The 21,653-nt window shown below is 34.8% G+C and overlaps 1 protein-coding gene across 2 annotated transcripts; it reads right to left on the reverse strand.

Moving 5' to 3' along the window:
• Window positions 1–1,312: 1,312 nt before the first annotated feature.
• pmepa1 (prostate transmembrane protein, androgen induced 1) lies at window positions 1,313–21,337 on the reverse strand. Of its 2 annotated transcripts, none has more exons than XM_007244166.4 (4): window positions 20,962–21,337; window positions 9,187–9,341; window positions 8,449–8,502; window positions 1,313–8,246 (listed from the first exon to the last, which is right to left on the reverse strand). In XM_007244166.4, the coding sequence occupies exons 1-4, from the start codon at window positions 21,056–21,058 to the stop codon at window positions 7,743–7,745; spliced, it is 810 nt and encodes a 269-aa protein (XP_007244228.3). In that variant the 5' UTR covers window positions 21,059–21,337; the 3' UTR covers window positions 1,313–7,742. The 2 variants fall into 2 exon arrangements, with proteins under 2 accessions (XP_007244228.3, XP_007244227.3); XM_007244165.4 differs by having other exon boundaries at window positions 1,313–8,249.
• Window positions 21,338–21,653: the final 316 nt, after the last annotated feature.

Genomic DNA, 21,653 nt, shown 5'->3' on the forward strand with positions numbered 1-21,653 from the left:
CCAGTTAGAAACATATACACTCTGTACTACATGGATTCTTCCTCACTGCTCATACCAGCCTATAGCATATCATAAATTACATTACATTTAAATATTTTAATGTTTGGAAAATAGTTTTTAATAAAATGCAGAATAGATAATTGTGAAGAAACTATTTTGAGTATTATTTCGAGCTTGAAAAAGGTTTGCCAAAAAAATGTCATGCCCGTGTAGATCTATCAGCTATTGTTAAACAGCTATTGTTAAATGATGGGTCTTGACAATATTATACAATAATAATATGTTGCCCATGATACAGATGATATAATAATAATGTGATTCTGTGATGCTCAATTTATCACAACATAATTCTCTATGATACTTCACAGCATCTGTGTTACTGAAGAGGATGCAATTCAACTAAATAAGCAAATGCGTCAGTTTCACACAAATTAACAACCAATATTCTTCACTACAGGTTTAGCTTTTCATTTGATTAGTAATTAAGCAGAGCAGCTTCTAATTGGGAATTTAAAGAGCTTATGCTTGAATAAAAATATAGATGTTTGATGCCATGTAACAATAAGCTAAGACGAAATATTATATGACATAAAAGTATATGGTATAAAATATAATACGAAAAACAATACCACCCCTATTGCCATCTGTTTTGAACTTTGTGTCATCATTTTACAATAGTTAACCTTAGAAACTATGAAACTAATACTGCAGAGCAGATATACTGTCTTTTTCATTCCTTGTTTGACATAGAATGAACATTAAAGCACAAGATACTGTTAAGTTAGCTAGCTGTTATCATTCGTAGCCAACTGAATATATTTTTCTAATAAAAAGGTGGTTATATTGATCTATTGATTATATTGTTTTATCATGTTTTATTATATTATGTCCTTATTGCTAATTGTATAGTTTTCATTTGTGATACAATATCAATACATGGAGTTAAATATCAATATTTTTATTGCAGATACTGCTTCATTACTCCATGTGAATTGAAGATTACTGGTTGTTAAATTCTGTGAAACTGAAACAAATAAATCCATAATTTAAAAAAAAGCTGTAAAATATTTTTTGAGAATTTCTGTCTGTAATATATCGAGTATCACAGAATCACAATATTGTGATAATATCGCATCATGAAATATTGCAGAAACTGTCACTAAAATTTCCACATTGTTCAGCTCCTGTGTTTTACTTCCACCAAGTGGTTAAATCAATCATTGTCAGACACCTATAGACCCATAATTCCTATAGACCCATTATTCCTCTTCCATGTAAGAGGAATAATAAAAAAAGAAACAGGAACTCCAAGTTGTACTATATAAATTGCTTTATTTGTTTAACTGGTAGGCAACTGAAATGTGTCAGATTATACAGCATACAGAACAATGTGTGAACAAGATTCACTGGTGTGATTCATTGAGTTCTTGTTCACTTTCCAGAAAAGAAATACACATATTAACACTTAAAAATCTGATATAAATAAAATAATACAAATGTTTCAGTGAATGTCATTGTTGGCAGTCATATGATTCTCTATATTTACTGCAATATTCGAGCTTGAGCCATGTTAAAACTCTGACATAAAGAAAGAAATAAAAACACAAATATAGTCTGTGCTCTTAAACTTCCCAGACTGCCGAAGACGGATTTAAAAAAACGGAAACAGACAAAACAACATGTTCATATTCAACATGTACAATATCCAAGTGTTTGTGACCTTTGCCTTAACCTGAAATGATTAAGATATGAAGTCTTTGGAAGCGTGTATTTGTACAGGAGAAAACATGATTGACAGATGATTGATTCAATACCAGAGAAATTAATCTTAATCTACTTCTTAAAGCTACTGCTTTCCAAAATAACTACAGCGATAAAGTAACTCAGAGCTTAAGCAGCCTAGTTATGAAATGCATGTTAGGTTTAAAGCAGCAAAAAGTCCTCAGTACAGCCTGGAATTCTGGGAATGTTCTTATATATCTTCATTTTTAAAAAAGGCTAGGCGACAACACAAACCCAGGTAATCCCATAATTTGGTTTAGTACTGTGCTACGAGTTCAGTTCATTCAAACTGGCATGCACTCACGCTGGGTGTTTAAAACAACATTTAAAACAACTTGTTGACTGTGTTTACTACCAATTACAAATAGGCCTGTCATGTTAATTATGATATCTCCCCAAATAAATCATATAAAATCTTTTTTTTTTTTTCATTTTGTCCAGATCACAATATTGTCCATTGTGTTTACTTACATTAGCAAGCCAATGTTATATTTTGTTTAAAACAGTGTTTTTATATTTTTAAATGAAATTTCAATTATTTTTTAATAACCCAATTCCAATGTCTCAATTCTCTTATTAATTGAAAGTTAATTACTATTTAAAAGTAATGTGTAATGCCCAAAAATGTTACTGTAAGAGCAAAATATTTTTAAAAAGTACAATATTTATTATTTATGATATCTAAAATACTGGTTATCATGACAGGCCTAATTACAAATTATTTTTTGGTATTGTATTTAAATGGAAAAGGCAGTCACTCATATGAGAAAGCAACAAACAGAATGGAAAGCAATCATACAGACTACTCCAAGGCACACATCACAATTTACATGAGATATAAAAGAAAGATTTCATTTTCATTAAAGTGAATTTTTGCTTAATTTAAGATTAACAGAACATTTTAACATCATCAAATATTCTAAACTCAACCTAAACCTTAAATTAGGCCTAAAATGAACTAGAATTAACAAAATACTTTTTTCACTACCCAGTATTTTCTTTAAAAAAAAAGGAATTCTGTTCCACCTGACAGTGGATCTGCAGGTATAAAACAGAACAAAGCAAATCAGATAACTGAAAAGCAAACTCAGCGGATAAGCATCTGTGATTTATGCATATCGACCTTCTCTTTCAGTATAAGCAAGCTAAAATACTTTTTTTAAAAAAGCAACAATAACAATAAAAACGCATGTTTAATCTAAGTTTTTTTCTTAAAAAAAGACAATATTAAAAGGCAAAAAGTAAGTAAGTATATTGCAACACTCTCCTAAACACCTCTACTATATCATCATACTCAACATCATCATCATCATCATCATCCTCATAATCATCATTATTATCCTCCATTTTCTCCTCCACATAATAGCTCTTTGTCACTGGCCTTCTGATTGGCAAACTGTTTGCCCAGGTCACAGTAGACAGTAGAATCAGGTCACATTGGCATTTTACAGAGTTAAAATAGAAATATCTAGAGCAGGGAGAGCTTTTACTAGAGAGATATACAAAAGACTAACAGAAAAGGGCAAAATTACCAACAATTTCTGGATTGTAATATTTGATCAAAATGAAAGCGCATAATTATTGACACTTTTTGTTTGTTTGTATCTTTGTAGAATGACTCAAATCACTTACATTTACTCAATAAGTGTGGAATAACATTCTTAAAGCAACACTATTGCTTTTTTTTTAAAAATGGGTAATTCTTGCTTCAGGCCTCCCCCTACAGTTAGGAGGTGTAATCTGCACTTTAGGCCACAACTACAGGACACGCTTTTCTGGACAAGCTGATAGATGCAGAACCGTCACTAGAAGTGAAAGGAGAAGCACATGAACTGCAGGCGGATTTATGATTCTGCATCAACTCAATGCAAAGTCTATATTGTAGTTTTAAATATATGTCTAATTTTTATCCTATTTTCTCCCCAATTTACAAGGCTAATTACACCCTAGGAGTGATGAGGGGGAAGAGCGCCATCTACTGTACCCACTCAGAGAGAGCAAGGTCAATTGTGCTCACTCAGGGCTCCGGCAGCTGATGGCAAGCTGCATGAACGTAGTCTTGCATCTTTTCAAAAAATAATTAATAATAGATCGAAAAGAATCGATTTAAAAGAGCCAATTTAACACAGTTAACGTGTCCAAATGAATTAAAAAACTGCAGAAGAGGCGTTGCAATGCAACTATACACATAACTATATAAGTATAACATGTAATTACATTTCTAGAGAAGTGAAAAGAAAGTACCAAAGCAGAGGAATTTTCTCTATTACAGGCTAATACTTTCAGTTATAAATGCTGCATAGTGTTGCTTTAAGTAAGTAAACCCTTAAGCTGAATTTCTGCTCACATTTGTTTCACATAAAAATTGAGTAGCAAACAAACAAACAAACACAAATAATAACATAAGCATGTATTTTATGGATGTTGGTTCATTCTTCCCTTCTGTTAGATTTTGCTCTAGAAAAGTCTCCTCTCTTCTCACCTGGAACTGTAACACTCCTGGTGAAGCGTAAGTCACTATTTGGCAGCTTTTGAACAGGATTGTGCTCAACCTTGATTGAGTGACCTACTGAAGCTCAGAGTGTTACTGTTATGCTGCTGTTTGAAAACCATAAGGCAGAACCTCTTTGGATGGATTGGGGGATCAAGAAATGGTCTGCATGTTTAGGGATGTTATAATAACATAGTAATGTTATGTTTTATAAAATCATTAACAGTATATGGACAAAAGTATTGGGACACCTACATGAGCTTTATGACTCATCAATATGACTGGTCTTTGCAGTTCTAACAGCTGGAGTAGAACTCTGCAGTTATTGAATTGATTACGGCAATTTAAGCACATTATTCCTTGGAAATAAACCACATTGCTGTGAATCTGGTATGTTAACTTTATATAAAAACAGATGTTCTATTTTTATATTTATTTATTTTTTTATATTCCAATATCATCTTCCAAACAAAATTTTAATGTCAGTGTAAAGTTCATTGCTTTTTAAAAGGATGTAACTGCACTATAATGCTATTATATTATTAATATTATATTAGTGGATAATTAATCAAAATTATATCTGAGACAATACACTGTCCAAACAAAAATCAGTTCATTTAAAAGCGGACAAGTTGCATCAGTGGCATCCAAATGTGGCCATGTGCTTAATTTTATACACCTGTGGCAATAGGTATGAATAAAAAAATTGAGTCCCAATACTTTTGTCCATATGCTGAATTTACCACAAAATTTAAATTTAAACAAAAAAAGATTTAATTTAACAAAGCAATTAATGTTAACCACTTAAAATTAAAAAAAAAATTTATAAAAGTATTATATATTGTTTTAAATATTGTTTAAGTGCCTATATTTATGATATAAAAAAAAACAATGGCACAATTTCACATCCCTATTCATGGCGACACATTTCTCCCCATCTCATTTCCTTTTACTGTGGAAAGGATTTCTGCCTGTTCACAAAGGTCCATCTAAAATTTCAATTTGCATAACATTTATTAAGCCGTGTTTTTATCTTTTCTTACTAACAGCAGAGCTGATGAGTTGGACTGTGTCTCTCCCTCCATAAAGTGCCAAGCAAGCCTGCACTCCACAGCAAAACTGAAGAAAATTGACCTAAAAGAGTTAAATTAAATGAGCTCTTCCAAAGAAAAAGCACACTATTTATTATTATAACTATTTATCCATTTTTTGGACAATGTTAAAAAACTGCATTTAAAAAAAAATGCTTTATTTAGCCTTATATATTTGTTTTAATATATTAAATATAATTTTTTTATTTTATTTTTTCTGTTGGAAGGGCTCAAGCAATAAGTTAAAAGGAATTAACTCAACTATTTTTTTTTTATTATTTTAATTTGTTCAGTTTGGCCGTGAAGTGCAGGTGTTTGATCCGGCTCTGCTGTGTCTCATTTATAATCTCTCTAAGAAAGAAAGAGTCTAAATTTAAGGGCTTAAAAGGTTTTCTCAGTTATTAATACACACACACACACACACACACTCACGATTTCAACAGTTCAACAGTTCCTCTCACATTACGCACAAGCCTCGGCTTGTCATTTCATCATTTTAAAAAATAATGCATTTTTTAGACATTAATATAAATAAGTAAGTAAATAAAATAGTGCTTCATTTCCATTTGCATATGCTGTATACCGTTCTAGTATGTGAAAATGTGGGCACCCTTGGCTTAATGACACATTTTGTCTTGATTATTTATTATATATTTTTAAATTAATATTAAGAATTAGTCTAGAGATATACTTGCTTCACAAATATAACAGTAGAGCGAACAGAAGGCCTCAAACCTACTCAATATAAGGACTAGAGAAAAATGCCATGACAGATGGTGGTAGAGAACAGCCTGGATTTTTCTGTGATATCTACATTTGAGACCTTGCATGGAGTATTTTTCAGGCCTAACTGTTCACATCCTTGTCTATGCGCTGTGTGTGTTAATGAAAGATTCCACTAGAGGCCTCCACTAGATGGATTTTTCCAGCTGAATATAAAATGTTGCCTTGTGGGTAACAGTTTTGGAGCGAAAAGATGCAGAACACTGGCTGGAAATGCATCAGTGCTGATGCTTTTTGTCTAAAACACTATTAAATTTTAAATTGAAATGCTAAGGAATATGTCATTATTGACTGACCACAATTGGAGGAAAACCAGGGCAGATATATTGTGTATATTATCATTATATATATGCAAATAAACTGCTGATTAAACATAGCAAAGAGGCAAACACTATGGCCTACATGTTACAAGGAAGACCTGATCACTTCCAACACATGAAATTCGATTTTAGAAGACATGAGAGTGCAGCATTGTGGTAACAAAACATAAAAATATACGTGATAAAAACATATATGTTCTTTTTTGGTGCTTTTTCTCTGGATGGTACTCAACATACTCAAATCTACATTTTTTTCAAATTATTCCCATTTTCTCCCCAATTTACAAAGCCAATTACCCACTCACTAGGACCCCTATCACTAGTGATGCCCCAACAAACCAGGAGGGTGTAGACTAGCACATGCTTCCTCCGATACATATGAAGCCTGCCACCGCTTCTTTTCAAACTGCTGCTGATGCAGCATTGCCGAGCAGCCAGAGCGCTTGGAGGAAAGCACATCAACTCGGTTCTGATACATCCGCTCACAGACGCTCTGTGCTGTGGACATCACCCTAGGAGTGATGTGGGGAGAGAGCGCCACCTACCCACCCGGAGGGAGCAGGGCCAATTTTGCTCCCTCTGAGCGCCGGCAGCTTGATACTCAAATCTACTTAACTCTGCTTTTTTTTTTTTCATTTCTATAAAGCAAATTTGGTACCAGGTACCTGGAACTGAGCCCCAAATAAGGACTAAACCATGGTATATAAATCTTGCAGAGTGATGAAATCCATCTTTTTTTAGCAGTCTCTATTGTTAATGCGCTGTAGCTCTGAAGCTTCAGTGCATTAAGAATATCCTGCCATGATTTAGAGAGATATGCTGTGTTAATGAAAAATACACAAAGTACCAGGTATTAAATAGTGAGTAGAGAGAGTATTGTATGTACCATGCTCTGGAAAAGCACCAATAAGAAGAGTTAAGACACAATTTAACAGACACCAGTTAACTGTTTATATGTGAATATATAAATCGTTTTAAGAGCTCTGTCTCTTTAAAGTCTCTTTCTCTGACACAAACACACACAACATTTTCCAAACCACAGCAGAAAACTCAAGAAGAGAATTCAGTTTAGAGCTGGAAGACGAAGGGTAAATGAATGGGGATTCTGTGCATCTGTTTTAACCCCCTCCAAACCCCCTTCCTTCACTTACCCTGATAGTTCAACAGAAAGGAATCAAGGCCACTGATGTAAATGCAGGATCATAGTAGCTAGCAATGACGTGTGCGTAGACGTAGTGACACGTAGCGACACGAAGACGTATCGACGCTCCGAGGTTAGTGATCAGACTTGCTGTAGTTTGTGTTGTGAGTGTTCTCGTCGTCCGTGCTGTGGATCTGAGGTAACGCTGGCTGCAGTTCTCCCTCGATCAGTAGAGACGTGTGGCCCGTGTCTGTTTCGGGAGGAGTCTGTTTGGGCTGGAAGTAGTGCCGGATGACCTCGCTGTAGGCGGGCGGTGCAGACTCCAGGCTGGCGGAGCTGTGTCCAGCTTTTAAACTGGGAGGGCAGAGTGAAGTGTCAATGAGGTGACTGTCAAAAATAGTGCGGTTGGGAGGAGCCCGCACCGACTCCCTATTCAGCTCCAGCTGCTGCTCGGGGTCCCGGAGCTGCAGGGTGCAGGGGCCCTGGTACGGAGGAGGCTCCTCACCGTCTGACAGGGGAATGTTTGGGGGCAGGTCGATGATGCTGTGAGACAGGTAAGGGTAGGTGGGCTGGAAGCGGCCCAGGCGCTCCTGCATGTAAGGAGGGGCTCGATGATCTGGCAATCCAGGACTGTAGACCTGCTGAAGTTAAATTTGTGAAGTTAAAGTTATGACTAAATATATATATATATATATACACTAGTGCATTAAAAATATATATATATATAATTGAAAAGTTACTTTATTTCAGTAATTTAGTTCTTATATAGATGTATCACACACAAAATTATCTATTTTAAGTATTTATTTATTTTATTTCATATGATTTAATCTGTCATACCTCATTAATTCCACTAGTTGACCCTCGGCCCTCTGATGACCACAAACTCCCATCCTGTGATAGAAACAAAAAAGAACAAAGTTCTAGGTTTTAAGAAGCTAAATTGATAATAATGACAATCACAGTCATGCAAAAAACTTGTATCTCAAATTATGATGTTGTTGATTTTCATGTAATTTTACTCTGGCAGTTGCTCTTTAAACTGTGTCCAAGTGTCATGATTAATGGACCAAAATATTGCACAAAATTTGACTTGGAACAAACGCTTTTTTTACATTGACTTCCATATATATTTTTTGCAATAGTACTAACTGTTACTCAGACCTGGGTGCAAAAAGTTTGTGCCTTATTTTTAAAGTAGTCATATTTGGTCTCTGATACGTTACCCAGGACTCTTTAAAGACATTTCATAGAGTAAAACAGATATAAAAAACATAATAATCCTTTTTTTAAAATACCAGTTTTGTAAGTGTTTTCCAAAAGCTTTTTAACTCTCCGAAATTCCCCAAGATGAGCCCAGCTAAATGCTTGACTGAATGTTCGTAAATTTATGTTCATATTTATGTGTTGCTGTGCAAAAAGCCTGCAGATCAGTGAGTTTTTTAAATGGACAAATAGCACCCTCTACTGTATTTGATATAGAACTGCAGATACATTTGAATTTTGGAAGTTTTTTTAAATAACAAATTTAACTATCATGAGAGTAATGAATGGTTTCAGGAAATGATTGTAATTTACCGTGTCCAGAGGAAGGTGGTGTCTGTGAGTCTGTCCATGCTGTGAAAGAAGGGAGCGAGCAGACAGCCTGTAGTGGTTCAACAGGCACGTGATCACAATCACCATCATCATCATTATCACTATGATCACCAGTATCTGCACAAATTCCAGCTGGGCTGAAGAGAGAGAGAGAGAGACAATGTGTTAATAAATCTGGTCATCTGCTTTTCTTAATTTCTGTAAAAAGAAAATTAACTTATTTTAATAACAATAAAGGTACTGTAGATATTGTGTTTAAGTTACGTATTGTGTTATTATGCTGATCATGAAACAATGCACAAATAAGCCATAGTTATTTAGCTTTTAGTCTAAACACTGTACTAGAGTTGCACAACAATTGAAATACTGCAACACTGCATTAAAAATTCCAGGAATTTTGAGCAGACTTCTCTAGAAGTTTTTATATCTATCCAGAGTTGGAATAAATAAATTATTTTGGTAGATATGTGATGAGAAATGGGAAGTGCGGATTTTGGTTTTGTAACAAAGAGTAAAAAGTATGGCACAACCCTACTTTGCACAATGTCAGACTGGAGTGCTCCTATAAAACCATGGTTCATTAATTCTTTAAAAGAGCTTAATAAACCTGACATGAAATATAACATGCCTACCAACTGCTCTCTACAAATGTTTTAAATATTATTAGACCATTATTTAAACCAGCATAAAGATCATGAATGCTCTTTATTTTTCTGTTTTAATATTTGCGTTTATTCTTTACATTCTTTAGCTGTTTTTCTGCTAATAAATTTGATTACCTCATATATTTTAATACTTTTGTGGAACAAATTTTGTGGAACAAATTAAATTCAATAGTAAGCAAAGTCTTAATTTAAAGCCTTAGTGTTTTATATAATATGTACTACTAACAATACTGTAAGTCACAGACCTATATAAAAGTCCAGTCATGCGAAAAAATATACAAATAAATAAATATTAATAATAATGAAAATACCGCAATAAACCGTGAAGCCATCAGAATCTTGAAAAATACTGTGATGTGCATTTTTGGTGATAACGCCCAGCACTACTTTACACCAAAATCAGCTAAAGTATCTCCTTAATGAAATCACCAGTAATCGTGAGAAAGTCAGAACATCAAACGAAGCCAAGAAGGCTGTCTCAAACTTCTGCACTGCAGACGCAGGAAACGCAGACAGATGGTTGGCTCGGGAGGCTGGCAGAGGGCACGAAGAAGAGCTAGACATTATGCCATTATCAGTGTCTGTGCACGGGGGCTTTCCACACTCATGACACACTCTTCCTTTTTCACACTGACTCACTCCCTCCCCCTCGGGCAGACGCTGCTGTGAAAGCCATGACCAGGCTTTTACTGACCCCTCCTCCCGCCCGCCGCCTCGGGTCACTCCGGGTCACAGCTGAGCCAGACGGCAGTAAGCAGCAGACAGACAGAGAGGGAGGTGCTCAGCTGGTCACACACACTCACACACACTGTGTGTGTAGTCGTATATATGTGTGTGTGTGTGTGTGTGTGTAATTGTTTTTGTCTGAATGTTTCTCTCTTTGAAGCCTTCTGATTTTTTTCTTCACAAGTTTAGACACTCATAGACATAACTTACAAATCATATTTCATAAGTACTGTATTAGAAGTAGTTTTTTATAGTCAACTAATCTGCCGATTATTTTTCCAATTAGCTGACTAGTCAATAATTTAATGATTGCTTGTAATGGGTATTAGTCCTGTTTTTAACTCTCTAAAATCGCTTTCAAACAATAAAAAACAGCTGAATATGGGATTTAAATGTGTGACGCCACAAACAGAATATGGATTGAGACACTTGCAGTAAAAATTAGAGTAGGAGCAGCTTTAATAATCAAAGCTAAACCAACAAACGTGATCTGAGTACAACTAGCAACAGTACAAACCATAAACAAGACTGACCAAAACATTAGAGCCAAATCACAGTCTAAAACGGATAAACAGCTAATGAGAAATAAGGGTCAAAAACCTAATCAAACACATCCAAGAGAACTTACTAACTTACTAAGAGACAAAAGCCAAAAAAAGAAATCCTACACGGAAATAGATAAATAAAGGAATTATGCTCGGTATGTAGCTGAAAAACAGGGGCAATACTTCGCAAAAAAAGTGGACAAACAGACTGGTATATTTATATACAGAAAAACCCTAGTAACTACTCAGAACTCAGGTGAAGCTGATCTAACAATCAGGTGCTGACTGGCTGGCTGAGAGTATGACTGAATGAGAGGTGCATTCTGGGAGTTGGAGTTTGTGAAGGTGGACAAAACGTTGGTTTGTGTAAATTGTGGTAGTAGTATTTCTACAAATGAATGACTATTGAACAAAAATAATTGGAGTTGACATATTTTTATAATCGACATTGTCATTGCAGCCCTGATTTGCAGTGCTCTCAATCCCAAAAAATGAGGATCTTAAGATAAATGTTATTGGAAAGGTGTATTTGGGACTTCTTTTCTATAGGCCGCTAGGTCGTGATTGTTTAGACTAGATCATCTGACCTTGTTAAGGACTGTTCCAACTTTAGCAATGAAATAGTTCAACATCAAGTAAGTCAAGTAAACAGGACACATGATGCATCAGTGACTAATAACAGTCTACACTTCTCTTTAGTGTGATTTCCAAACGCACTAAAAATCAGGAAGGCACAAACATTTCCAAACACTGTTTAAAGCTCTTTTAAATTTGTTTAAATTTGTCTGATTAGGAAACAAAACCTAGTAACTGACAATTGGTTGGGAGTTTAAATTAGATCTGTAGAAAATGACTTGAACACTTCATGCAGTTCCCAACAAAATTTCAAAAAACCAGATGTTATCAAACTACTGTTAAATCAGACCGGTTGTAAAAAAGTTGTAAATTAGATCAGTTTAAAAACATTTGATTGGATTTGATCTGTAGATTTGCCAAGGCACGCTAGGCATAAAAGCATATATACCTCTTTTATATACGTTTTAATTTAACTGACGATTAATGATCCCAGATTAAAGTTGCTAACAAACAATAGAAACATAGATTAAAGATTTCCACACCTACATTACTACTCCCAGTTATATCGGACTCTGGTTTGTTTTTACCATTGATACATTTGTTTGGAGGACTTCATGCTAGACACTGAAATAAACACTAACCCAGAACACATTCAGAGGACATTCTTCCTGTATTTACTGTACTGCTTTTTATTATAACACGTTTTGTGGAACTTTTTGGGGGGGATTTTTTCCTGTGTGAAAATAAACCAAACCAAAGGAAAATCAATCCAGATTTACAAACTTAATAAAACGTTAAATGATTCTGACCAGAGAAAACCCAACTATAGGTGTGAAAAAGCCCTAAGACTGTGCCTAGCTCACATGATATGCATTTGCAACAAATATAAAGCAGCATATACTCATGTGTTAGGACCTGTATGTGTGGATCTGTGTGAAAATGGTCATAAAACCAGGCCTACAGGCCAAAGGTCTGCAGGTTTTGCCAGCAAATTTCCATGAAAATGCTGGATGAGGGGGGCAGGGAGAGGCAGCGAGGGGCTGTCTTTCCACAGACAGTCCTCTTGGTGGGGGTGGGGTCACCCACAGTGACTGGGGACAAGTGTGGGAACTTTTAGGATGTCTGCCTGGTCAGCTGGTATCAGATGGTGGGAAAAAAGTTTCATAGCCTGGTGTATGCAAATGATTTAGTAAGTGGTAGGTGGGGCAAATTCTATGAATGCCAACACTCTCACTCAGCCCTTTAAACATGGCAGAGACTATAGACTAATCTAGACTGTAGTCTAGACCCGGGTCTGAATACTGATTACAGCACACAGCCATGTTTGTTTTGTTCCATATGTTTTACTAATGAAGTGTCTGTGTAGACATGTGAACTGCTGACACACATTTAACAGAATCAGCCAGAGAAGAGGGTGATGTCGGGACACTGACATACATTACATCACCGTCCAATGAAAAACAAGTATCTCCAAAACAGCTACTTTACAGAGATAAAGAGAGATAAAATAATCTAAACTTTCAATTAATGTCAATGTAAAATGAGTTTATATGAGGAATACAAACTCATATATGAAAATGTAACACAGTAGAAGAGACACTTTTGTCAGCTCAAATTACATGGTAGATAAAAAAAAAATTACAAAAAATTATTTATTTTTTTGGCGGCAATGATATGCATCCACACTGCAAAATAATAAAAAAAAACTTGGAAATGGAAGTCAATGTAAAAAAAATGATATTGGACCAGATCCTCAAGAATTTTTGAAATTAAGTTTTTCATTGGATATCAATGATAAGCATCCACACCGCAAAATAATACAAAAACAGACACGCCCAGTTTTGCAGGACTGCCATTGGCTACACAGAATTCTCAAAGGCCACGTATTAAACAGAATCAGCAAGAGAAAAGGGGGATGTTGAAAGCAAACAGTGCAATACCAATTAAGTTGGGACTACTTAATGATTTTTTTAGACAGTTGAGTTTCCTAAAAACAGATATGTATAGTACTGAAGTAGAACTACTTCACTTGCATTAAAAAATGCAGACTTATCAGTCAGTTCTGTGTAACTTTTGGCTATATTGGATATCAACCTTTCAAGCAATTTCACAGAGTTTTAGGGAGTCTACAAAACTCCAAACAATCTTCTGCATGTACACAAAAGCAGCCTCTTGAGCTACTGTCGTGCTATCTGGCTGGAGTTGGGAAAGAACACTTTCAGCCCCAGAACAGCAAAGAACTTCACTGCCAAACTCAGGGTCACGTTCTCCTCACAGCACTGTCTGACAAAAACACTCCGACCTTCCTGATCCCTGAAAAACTACAAACAACCTTCCAGACACTGTGTCACTGTGACACAGCTAAAACCAGAGCACAGTAAAGCTCATAAACACCTCTAAATGATTCAACAATATGTTTGGAAATAAAGTGTATTTGTAAAACAAATAATGATTAATGCACGGGTCAAATAAAGATAAGAGTGTAAAATTGCTTAGCTTATTCTTAACTTTCCCACCTTTTGACTTCCATTTCTTTTTCCACTGCAGTCAGTTTTGTACTATTTCACCACTGTTGTGATCTCTCCGCTGCAGCTTTACTCTCAGAGTTTAAGAGTTTTCTACTTAATCATTAAGCTGCCGGCTGCCATTTACTGTTCTGTTTGGTTGTTTGTTGTGCTACTGCTCTGCTCACTGGCTGGTGTTTAGAAAATTAAAGCCAATTAATTTGGAGAACATCTGATTTCACTTTATTGGTCATTTTTATGTGTTTTTCTGCTTGGTTGGAATGAAATCCTTCTGCTATTTTGGCCCTTGCAGAATCAGATTCACATTTAAACACCCGCACCCACTCACAAATATAAAAATATAAATATAAATTACAAGAATTATCATATAGTTAAAGGTGCAATATGTAATATTTCCTATATGCATGTTTATCATAAACAGCCTATTACCAACAAACTGAAGAGCCTATGGTCTCTTATGGAAAAAATGCATTTTTTACAGCTCACAAAACATATATTATATAAAATTATATTATTATACTTATTATTCATTCTTAAAGATAAACTACTTATTGTACCTTTAATATTTGTCCAAAATGCCCCTTTACGTCTGATCATTAGATAAATTAACTCAGCCCAGTATACTCATTATTTACAAATAAATTAAAACATTACTAAAAATATAAAGATTTACACTTAACATATTTATTATTTTAGGTAATAATAGGAATTATGTAATATAATCAATCATAATACATAAAATAGTCATCTATATTTGAAATATTCACTGATTTCACTATAAAACAATATATATTACATACATTAAAAAAAAAAAAAAATATATATATATATATATATATATATATATATATATATATATATATATATATCTCCTCTCTTAGAGAAATACAGAACACAGACACGTTCCCACTGCACAGTGATTCTGCTCTCTGACTCTCTGGTTTAGAGAGGTGTTGGTACTTGTTACAGCAGCTGTGGCTGTAGACACAACAGTGCTGAATCCACTCCTCCTCCTCCTCCCTCCATCCATCGCTTTGTCTCTACAGACACAACACAGTGTGTGGGACATATGGCTACAGTCCAACCTGTCTGACAGCAAACAGTCTGCCTACCACTGCAGGGCGGAGGTCAGCCAGATCACACTGACACCCAATCCAAACAAACCCAATACAACGTACTGAACACTTCTAACATTCATTTTAGTTTCCACTACTGCATTTGGTAACTGGTGAATGCTTAAAAGAAATCAGGAGAAAACTGTTTTGTTTATGACCCAAAGAAAACACAATGAAAAAAGCAGGAAAATTGAGCTCCTGTCTGTCACTAATTATAACTCCAGTTATAAAAATCCAGATTGCGATAATAATTATTCTGTCTTGAAAGCAGTTTATATGCATGCATTAAATATTATTGCACTTTAATATTATGGTAGATTTTTTGCTAAACTATTAAACCTATTATAGTTAGTATATAGTATCCACTTAATAGTATTTAATGATAATAGCATGTGGTATGTAATTGGGACACAGCCATGGTCTTTTTGGGGACCAAAAGTGGTACTTCTTTAACATCACTTAAAAAAACAATGTATTCCCATATATAACAGAACCAAGGTTTAGGCCTGCCATGAAGATATTTGTACATGATCTTGATCACTTTATCTGTCCATTGTAAGGAAGCATTGTCCTTGCTTGCTTATTTACATCTGAATGAACTTCAGAGGTATTTTTAGTCAATTACACTAAGACCTTAATAACAGTGATTCAATATAAACCAAAAGACTGTGCCATAGGACAAGGAACACATGCATTTAATAAGATAATATATATATATAAGCTACTTTGATTTAATGGCATTAATTGGTCTTAAATAAAACATTAATATTATTTCTGCCACAATATATAGTCCAAAAAAGGGTGTTGTGACAAGTCAACATATGCGGGTATATATGGGTGCTATAATTAATCTTAAATTTTACTTGTATAGGTAAGACGAAAGCAATGTTGGGAGCCTAGCTTCTGATGGTGAAGGGCATTACAGAATTTTTGGAAGGATTGTTTGGGAACACTGTTAAAAACTATTAAAAAAGCTTCTCTGAATATATTTTTTATATTTTATATTATTCAGCTGTAACAGAACTGTGTGTTGAACAGAACATGCAGATTCTGACTGTAGAGCAGACTATTGCTGCACATCCCAAGAGACAGAAACAGCCCCCCTGAGCACAGTGCAGACGCAGCCGACGCAGTCGATGCAGCTCCTAATATAAATGACAATGAACCTTTCAGCTGGAGCTGCAGCCGGGCACGGCTCTGCTGACCTCCGAACTCTGACCTCGGTGACACAGACATGGCACAGTTACCATAGAGACCCCTCTACCCACCGCACAGACTACAAACACTTCATATGCAAAACCTGAATTTACATAAATTTGTATCAAATTAAGACAATAATTATACAATAACTGGCAGGTCTAGACAGTGACACATCACACATGTCTAAACGGAATATATACATACATATCTGTGTGTATATTAGCGGTGGACAATTTTCTCAATTAATTCAGTTAAATCTAAATTACTTTTTTAATATGATTTTCTATACCGTTTAAAAGGTTATTTTAATATGCTTTAACAAATGCTCAACTACATTTTTTTATGTTTGTATTTGTTTCGTACATGTTTTATTATGCTTTAACAAATTTGATGTAAAATTATAGCTATATTTAATATTATTACATATTTAATAGCACTAAATGATGTTATCTTTTTTGTTATTTTTGATATGTAAGAAAAAAAATGCTCATGTATTAAACCATATGGAGATTTACTTTTTTTTTTTTGTCCAAACATCAGTGAAAAAGCCATACTTTTATATGCTTATGGGAAATGGCAATCCATAAAACATTGCAGTAAAACCTTGAACAAACTATAATTTTAAAGAAACTGTTATTATTTATAACACCATAATAAATGACAATCTAATAAAATAGGTAACTGTGTATCTATGTAATCTTTTTTTTTTTTTTTACAAATACAAGACACATATCACAATATGGGCATTTTTTATCTTTTGTAAAACAGTTTCAAATATATTGATATTTTTTATGTATTTTCCAGCTGTAATATAATAATAAATCATATAAGCCCTTTCTGTGTGAATAGCTGTGCTCAAAAATGTATTTTATTACACTTTACCTTAAATTCTCTTTGGGAGTGACTGTGTAGTTTTGGACAGAGCTACACTGTAGTGGCTGATTAATTCATTTATTTAAAACAAGCAGGACATCTGATTAACTACAAGCACAGTCTACATCTATCTCCAACCCTGTGCTGTCTGACAGGCTTCCACAATCAGCTGTGAGTCTGGTGAGCACAGTGTTCCTCTTTGCATCAAGTCTAGACAGGGTGCAAAGTGCCAGTATGTCATTAGGGTAAAATGATCATTTACATATGCTTAATGTGAATAATGTGCATAATGTTCTGAACCACGTACAGGTTATTATGCAGCTGTTTTATTTAGCAAATATCAAATTATTAAGTAAATAAAGTGAGAAATTAATTTGTAAGCCCATTTACAGACTCTTTTTCACCAATCTGGAGAAACACCAAAAGCATCCCAACTGCCATTTGTAGTTATAATAATTTCTGTTCCTGAATATTTGGTGCATCCCTAATTTAAAAATACAGATCCAACCTGCCACATTATTAATAATGCACCCTCTGTATCCAATATCCAGGTAAAATGAATAATATTGTGTATATTGGACATAAGCTTCCTCTGTTAGATGTGTCATGGAAAATAAGAACAATGTGATTTTTTTTTCTTTTGCATAAAGCACGCTAACATGGTCATCATGCTTAAACAATATATTTTACAACCCTAGTTTAAGCTTCACCCTCCTCTTAACTCTTATAAGTTATCTGGTGTAGGCATCCATAACAGTATTAAAACTAAATATATCTATAATATCAATGCACTTTGATTTTTTCTTTCTTCTACAGCTAAGCTGTATCGACTGATAGGATAAAACAGGCTCTAAATTTTTTGTCTAGTACTATGTCCAGACATGTTAAATCATTATTTAAGAAGGATGTATTGTATATGAATTAATGTCATTAAAAAGCACTTTAAAGTTACTTAGGCTAAAAAAAAGCACTGACATCTCACACAGTAATTATTAGGGGATGTTGTTACAGTTAATCTCAGTTACTACACATTAAAGCTAAGCATACATTTCAATTACCTCTCTATTTCCAATAGAGAGATTTATCATTAACACTGCAATACAGTCCAATACCAGCGTTTATTATTTAAACTACAATAATTATATAGCAACACGATACAGGGATATAATTGGTATTGCTATCTAAATCTAAATTCTCACATCTTAGCAACTCTAATATACAAATGGTTTAATTAAAACCTTCGCTGCTCTAGACGTTCAGAGCTAAACTAAGCACGACAGTCTGAAGATCTTATTTATAGATCTCCTTTTCTAAAAATGAACGTGACAATCTTAGAATTCAGAGTGGTGGGTAATCAAGTGGTCTACTCTTTTCAAAAAATATATTACCTCTGTGGTGTGGTAACTGCAGTATCAGATACGACAATATAAAGTGTGTCTAAATTCAACACAAATGAAAGTATTACTCTCAACAGAATCTAATGTTAGTCAAAACAAACTTAAATAAAGATGAGTAAAATAGCTGATAAAGTTTAATATGCCCAGACGTTTTCCTCACCATGCCAAGTTCACCCACTGTTGTGGTCACAAGTTTCTTATCAAATATCTCAGCACATAACCTTTGTGTTTACTCAGTCGGCTACCATCTGAACTATGAATTAGTCAGTGCAGATTAGTCAGACTATTGCCCAGACAACTCCCAGCAGCCAAGGATTTTAGGGCAGACAGCACGTCACACACACAGTCAGCTGATGAGAAAGTCCGACTAGCATCCTGACATCCTTTAATAATGCTCCAACAATTCAGTTTCCTAAAGGAACACTACAAAAACATGTTTCTTTTAGTTAAGATTAAAAAGAAACGTTCTTTAACGTAGGTAAGAAAATAGAACACAGCTAATTATAGCAAATAATGTAGTTATTAGTTTCTGAATTACTCGAGTCTGTTATAAATGACTATAAATGTAATGTTATTTGGTGTGATCTAATCTTGTAGAAACTCAGAAAATCATTTCAGATATTAACCATGGAATGTTTTTTCAGTAATTTCATCAGATGTACAGATCTATAAATCAATTTTGACTAGTCATATTTCCATATGACACAACCTTAAGGTTATTGTGACTAGTCATATGTCATCAATGACTTGCATCACTCCTGTCTATCATTACAAATTACTAGTAGAAATTGGAATTCCAGATATGTACACTGTAATTCTGACTAACAAAAAATGACTCCTAGTAAAAGATATAATATAATAGATTATGTAACTGGAGTCTAATAACATGTAATAGTTTTTTATCTGAAAAAAGTTCTTTTAAAATTCTTTTTTTCCAGTCAAGCCTGTCATGATATGAATATTTTATAGACAATATATCACAGAAAATAATTTTGCGATAATTGATACTATAGTCATTATGTGCCACTGACATAACAAAATAGAATAGCATAACAAAACAAACAATACCGTTTTGAAGACACATTTTTCTTAAATAATAATAATTATTTGTTACTTTTTATCTTTACCTACTACAGTCCACACTGTGTGTATAAAGTCACAGTTATTGAAGCTTTTAAACTCAACATTAACATAAAACTAAAGAGACCACTTCAGTTTATGAATCAGTTTCTCTGATTTTACTATTTATAGGTATACGTTTGAGTACAATAAACATTGTTGGTTTAATCTTTTCAACTATGATCAACATTTTTTTCAAATACAAATATTGGCATTTAGAGCATTTATTTGAAAATGAGAAATGGCTAAAATAACAAACAAGATGCAGAGCTTTCAGACCTCAAATAATGCAAAGAAAGCAAGTTCATATTCAAAAAGATATACAAATCAAGAAGTTTAGAAATCAATATTTGGTGGAATAACCTTGGTTTTTAATTACAGTTTTCATGAATCTTGGCATCATGTTCTCCTCCACCAGTCTTACACACTGCTTTTGGATAACTTTATGCTGCTTTACTCCTGGCGCAAAAATTCAAGCAGTTCAGTTTGGTTTGATAGCTCGTGATTATCCATCTTCCTCTTGATTCTATTCCAGATGTTTTTGATTTGGTAAAATCAAAGAAACTCATAATTTTAAGTGCTCTCTTATTTTATATTATTTGTATATTTTTCCAGAGCTGTATAATATACTAAGTTAACTAATTCTTTTGGAATCGGCCCTAGCTAGCGGTGTGGACATACGTAGTTTAGTAAGCTAGTGACGGAGTCTGAAAACAACACAGCGCAGTGTCTGCTTTACACCCACAGACTGACTGTTTTACACAATAACTAAAGTTAAAAGTTGTGCAGAGGTATTTTAAAACATCTACTATACATGATACAAACATATAAGCCGCAGAACTTAACCTAGAACAGGATAGTTAACCTACATAAAGCGAGAAACGTCCGAGCCAGGCCCGTTATCAGCCGCAGCAGCAGCCAGGGTTAACTCAAAGTTAGTTAACTACAGTTTTTAGTGAATCAGACTCAATATAAATGCTTTATATATATATAAAAAACAACTGCATCATACTTACTGATCGCCATACTGTGGAAAGAAGTCGATCGACTGCAATTACAGGTACAGGATACATTAGTCTGAATGTCCATTGTCTCAGAGTCTATGAGACCCATGAAGCTTCAGTGTGTGGAGAATCTGAGTTTAGTTCAGGGCGGTTTGGCGGCTCCGCTCCCCGGGCTGAGAGCTCGCTCCCGCGGGCAGCATGGTATTATATCCCCGGTAAATCAGCGACTTCTCCAGCGGAGAGAGCTCAGCCGAGGCTCGGCTCGCTGCCGCCCCTTCCCCTCCCCTCCAGCCGCGCTGCAGCCCCCGATCCTCCGCGGTTTCCTGCTGCTCTCCGGGCGCTGCGCGGATCTGCTCTCCGGCTGGGAGAGTTTCTCCTTCACCTACTCAAGCGCAGATGGGCCGAGCCTGGGGGCGGGGCTTCGGGGCAGACAGGGTGACGTCAGCGCCAGACTACTTTACAAGCTTTACAAACAGTCCTGTCTAGCTTCCCTCTTCCTGTGTACACAGTCTACTTTCAGCACTTTTTCTCTATCAGTTTCTCTGATTTAGCTATTTATAGGTGTGTGTTTGATTAAAATTAACATTGTTGTTTTATTCTATAAACTACAGACAACATTTCTCCCAAATTCCAAATAACAATATTGTCACTTAGAGCATTTATTTGCAGAAAATGAGAAATGGCTGCAATAACAAAAAAGATGC

The sequence above is a fragment of the Astyanax mexicanus genome, chromosome 5, assembly GCF_023375975.1.
Source record: "Astyanax mexicanus isolate ESR-SI-001 chromosome 5, AstMex3_surface, whole genome shotgun sequence".
Taxonomy (NCBI): domain Eukaryota; kingdom Metazoa; phylum Chordata; class Actinopteri; order Characiformes; family Acestrorhamphidae; genus Astyanax; species Astyanax mexicanus.